At 29.4% G+C, this 4877-nt stretch overlaps 1 protein-coding gene across 1 annotated transcript; it reads right to left on the minus strand.

Annotated features, from left to right (window-relative positions):
• Positions 1–1695: 1695 nt before the first annotated feature.
• Positions 1696–2553, minus strand: LOC18034308 (pathogenesis-related protein PR-4A). Its single transcript, XM_006423953.2, has 2 exons — positions 2240–2553; positions 1696–2046 (listed from the first exon to the last, which is right to left on the minus strand). The coding sequence occupies exons 1-2, from the start codon at positions 2498–2500 to the stop codon at positions 1876–1878; spliced, it is 432 nt and encodes a 143-aa protein (XP_006424016.1). The 5' UTR covers positions 2501–2553; the 3' UTR covers positions 1696–1875.
• Between the last annotated feature and the right edge of the window lie 2324 nt (positions 2554–4877).

Below are 4877 nucleotides of genomic sequence, written 5' to 3' on the forward strand. Positions count from 1 at the left end.
TTTATAAAAAAAATCAAATCAGAAGAATTTTAAAATGCATGACAAGTAAAAAATATAATTACTTCGGCTCCATTCATGAGATTTGGCAGTTTAAGAACTAGAAGGTACGATAAGAAATGGTTGGTTCAATTTGTTCACCTTGTATGTTGATAATGTTCATCAACTTGATATTTAACTTAATATTTCTGTCTTCCAATAATTTAAAGTAGAATGAACAAGGGCAGTCTCATTCATCTTATATTTAATGAAGTTGTTTGGTAAAAATTGTTAATATGGCCTTAAACCAAGAAAATAGAAAAGGCAAATGAAAATAGCAAAATCAGACATTCAAAATTAGTATTTTCGAAGGAGTGATTTTTGGTGCAGTAGAATAAAATTTTTTCATCTTTCATAATTTCTATCTTTAACTTGTATATAATTCACATGCTGTTGAATAGTTCTTCCTTTTTTATTAGTTGTTGATTAGTAAAATAACAAATTGGTAACCCGTTTATGAAAAAGTAAAAAATAATCAAGAAGACTCTCTTGACCACACATAATCAAAAGATACGTACAAAGACCAAAATTTTTAAACTAAGAATAGAGAGCTCACTTGGGCAGAAAGTTCCAATTTAGAAGCAGAAATTAATTTCCAAACGGAGAAAAATGTGCCCAACAATGAATTTATCGCTCCCTTTATTTTTAAGCAATGTGTACAAAAAATAAATATGTAATCATAGTATAATACATCGTGATTGAGACAAGAAATAATTCTTAAAAACAAAATCTAAAATAAGAAATGAAATTATCTTAGAATTGGAGCCCAATTAGATGTAGGATAAGGTGTAATTATAGTCCTGCTAGACATTCTAAACCGTGTTTCAAAATTTAATCGTAAACTATATTTTATGTGATATGTCATTCATTAAGTGGATGATAAAATTTTACGAGTCGTAAGATTTGAAGTGAAATCTTCCACTTGATTAATAATTACATAATTTAGATTAAAATTTTAAGATATAATCCAGAATCTTTAACAATATTACTAAAGCCTGTAACAATTTATATATGCATAAAAAAAGTTATGTTAAGAATCTTAATAGTTAAATCCTAACTAATATGACATTCATTAGTAAAGAATATTAATGTTATCAGTTATAAAATTTACTAATTCGATAGATGAATGACGCGTAACAATTAAAATTCAACTTAAAACTAAAATGTTGAAATCCCAAAATCCCTAACGTTATTGGTACATGAATGAGATGTGAATGAGCTGGCTGCTTGGTGCCCACGGCACTAGTTAAATAGTATACCGTGATTGTGGGAATTAATGATAGGATATTGACAATTAGGCGGAGATGCGAAGAACCGCCGTGTACAAATTTCACCTAAAATCAAAAGTCTAGATTTTTGAAGCAAGAATTTTCTACATTCTGGTTGTCGATAACACCCCTTTGTAAGTCCAAGTCATTTTCTTTTCTACCTAATTTGTAATTTATTCTTCTCAAATCAATGAAGAAAAATAATCTTGAACTGTCTTGACCGGCCGATCTTATGTATTTAGTAGTAATTAATTCAGAAACAGTTCCAATCTTGTTAGAAATATTAATATATACCTAATTTTAAACAGCAAAATTTGTTCAGGAGTTTGGTCGAGTAATTTTTTATACAATCTTTTTTAATCGACTAAAGGTATTTAAATTCAAGAAAATGTAAAGGGATAAAAAAAGGAAACTTTTATTACATAACTGTAGTGCCCATGAGCACTTCTTGATACTTCATCAGAAGTTTTATTTTTATTTATGAACTAAGTATATAGAGGGATAATTAATTAATAAATTAACCCTATTACAGCATTAAGCTTCGATCGATCATGGAATTATAGATGGTGCTTTAATCATTGCAGTTCACAAACTCGTAGCTGACAGTAAGGAAGCCTTGTTGATAGCCTATTCCATTGGTGTCCAATTTCTTGAACACTCCTTCGTCCAAATCTAAGCCTCCATTGGCACACTGATCAACAATTCTCACAATTTGTTGGGCTCCTGTACCACTGTTTGTGACCTGGAAAAACAAGGTATATATACAGTTACATTGATTTTCAAGGACTCTAGGAAAAATATCAAAACCCCCTATTTTTTTTTTTTATGAACTTAATTATTTTTTAAAAATGTTTCAAAATCCATTCAAACATTTTTAGCTAAATGCTAAGCATAAAAAGTTGATTGATTAGGGATCAATCATTCATCGTTCTTACCCTTAAGCACCTGCCACAAGCAGCTTGTCCAATGGGTCCGCCCGAATGACAGAAAGCAGTCCAGCCATATTTCTGGCGCCAGGCCAAGGGCTTGTTGGCATCCCATGTTGCGCAGAAAGCGCTCGCTGCCGTCAAGTCCCATCCAATTTGCTCAGGGTGGTAGAGATGATACGTGGCTCTCACATTAGAAGCACTTTGGGCAGAAGCAGCTGCCACCAGTAGACAAACTGACAGAATCACACAGAGACCGAACCTCCCCATATTTTTCTCTTAATGTTCTAAGCTTAACTTATCCGTTGCACAAAGTGGTTGAGTGGGTGCTTCAATTTATAGAGAAAAATGACCAATTATGATTACCAAAACAACCTCGGCATTTTGAAAAGTCTGGACGAGAAATTATAAGTGTTCTAGAATTGCGTCCAATTGTCTTGTTTTTTCTGGTATAGTTTCTGCATGATTTGTACAAATGGATATTATTGTTTTTGGCAGACCTTGACTGGTACTAGCCACAAGTCGTTAATTTTTCCATGAAATTAATGCCGTGTCTTTAACCATTTGCTTGCGGGGGCTGCTAAGGGCATTCAGGGAGGATACTTTTTATTTTTACTTTTTTTTTTTTAAAGAATGAGTCGCAGTCACATTATAAAATGTCATATCATAATATTAAACTAAATTCGTTTAAATAATTATTTTTTTACCGTCAGTAAATATTGGACATTTCTTAAATACGAAGTTCTGAACGACCGCTTAAATTCATCTGGTTCTTGAGCAACCCATATTTTATTTATCACATATAGGTATCGAAGATATTGGATGAGCTTAAGTAATGTTTATAAATAGTACATGCTTTATCATCTAATTGTGATCTTACTCCCTTTTATCTTAATCTTGAGATTTAAGATTAAAAATTGTGTCTAATAATTAAGTAACAATTAAATGCTTTAGATACTGTTTTCTAAAAGCCCCCCCAAAAAAAAAAACACACTTAAAAAAAATGTAAAAATTATTGTGAATTGTTTCGAAAAATGGGTGTGCTGCTATCAAATTGTATCCTGTTAAAAATTAAAATATTAAATGTTATCCCTCCCGGGGCCCCCCTCCTATGGATTTATATAATGCAGTAATCTATTTTAGCAATAAACGTGCTTTTTATGTCTATTAAAAAATTGTCATTATCCCAAAGCTCAGTTCATGGCTCAAATCAGTTAATAAGGTCCATCACTTCATCACTTGAAAGATATTTTTCAGATATGGAAAATCTTGTTACGTCGTAGTAAGTTATGTTATAATGTAATTTAACAACTCATTTGCCATTTGACTTTTGCCCTCACTGATCTCACGCTCGTAAATTTAAATTGGGAACTTGGGTTCGAGTCTAAACTCTCGTTTTCCTTCTAATTATATATCTATAATTGGGTGGGAGTTGATTTCTCTCCATTAATTTGTGGGTAAAAAATTGGTTGCCACCAAAAAAAAAAATAAATTGAACCGGTGATTCAATTCGGTTCATTATTTCTCTAAAATTATGAAAGTCAAATTTAGGGCTGGAAAAAAAAATTAGTGCCCACCAAAAAATCAAATGGAACTGATGATTTGATTCACCTTGGCTCTAAAAGTTAATAAAAACCAGTTTGTTTAAAAAAAAAAGATTGAAAACTGAAAAAAAATCACAAAATACCAAAAAATTATTGAAAAAAATAAAAAAATGGAACCGAACCGGCAAGCGAACCAATTTAGTTCGGTTTATGTAGTAGCCAAAAACATGTACTTGTAGAATGACATCAAAATAAGGGTGGTAATATTTCCACCCACAAATTATGTAAATCCACCTCACTTTTAAAATATAACTATAAAAAGTTTACATTATTTTTAAAAATTTCAAATAAAGAAGAATTGTAAAGAATTAATCAATTAAATCTATCTTAATTTATTTTTTGTGATATCTCAATTTATTTTTCTGTGACTCGGATTTCTTTTTTATTATTATTATTTTGTTTGACTACTAAGGTTGATTTACCCTAAATTTAAATTGACCATTTTATCCTTAAAAGGTAAAATTACAAAAGAAATTTACTTTAACTTCAGCTTTCTTTTTATTTCATACAAAATTCATTGTTTGTAAATGATCAATTCTACTTTTATTAGTATGATTGTTAACTTTTAATTAAACTAATAATATCTTTATGAGACAACACTCATATAAATTATTATATTGTTAAATTTATGTCAATTACATGTAAAATATTGATGATTATTATACTTCATTTAAAAAGTTAGATTATAAATCACAAAATTAAGTATCTAAAGTATTAGATATAAGAATGATTTAAAGCAAAATAATTAAATAAAACTTATATTAAAGCAACTTTAATAGTAAAAATAACTAAATAAGAAAAAATATAAGACTGATTTAATTGATTAATTATACAAATATTTTTGTTATTTTATATTTATTAAAAATAATATCAATGATTGTAAATATTTTTTAGAAGTGAGGTGTATTGGAAATATCCCCACCCTCAAAATAATATGAGTAGTTTTCTGAAAAGTATTGTTATTGTCTATTTTAAATGAGACCCTTCAACAGTTGAATGTTTACACTATTTGCTAATATATATGGTTAATTCCCATTTAGACT

Source organism: Citrus clementina, unplaced genomic scaffold, assembly GCF_000493195.1.
Source record: "Citrus clementina cultivar Clemenules unplaced genomic scaffold, Citrus_clementina_v1.0 scaffold_8, whole genome shotgun sequence".
NCBI lineage: Eukaryota > Viridiplantae > Streptophyta > Magnoliopsida > Sapindales > Rutaceae > Citrus > Citrus x clementina.

Bases quoted from the DNA above. Each gene is read 5' to 3' on its own strand.
- LOC18034308 (XM_006423953.2), bottom strand. From the start codon at position 2,500: ATGGGGAGGTTCGGTCTCTGTGTGATTCTGTCAGTTTGTCTACTGGTG. The intron at 2,047-2,239 runs GTAAGAACGATG...TTGTTTTTCCAG, and splicing joins CTTGTGGCAGGTGCTTAAGG to GTCACAAACAGTGGTACAGG.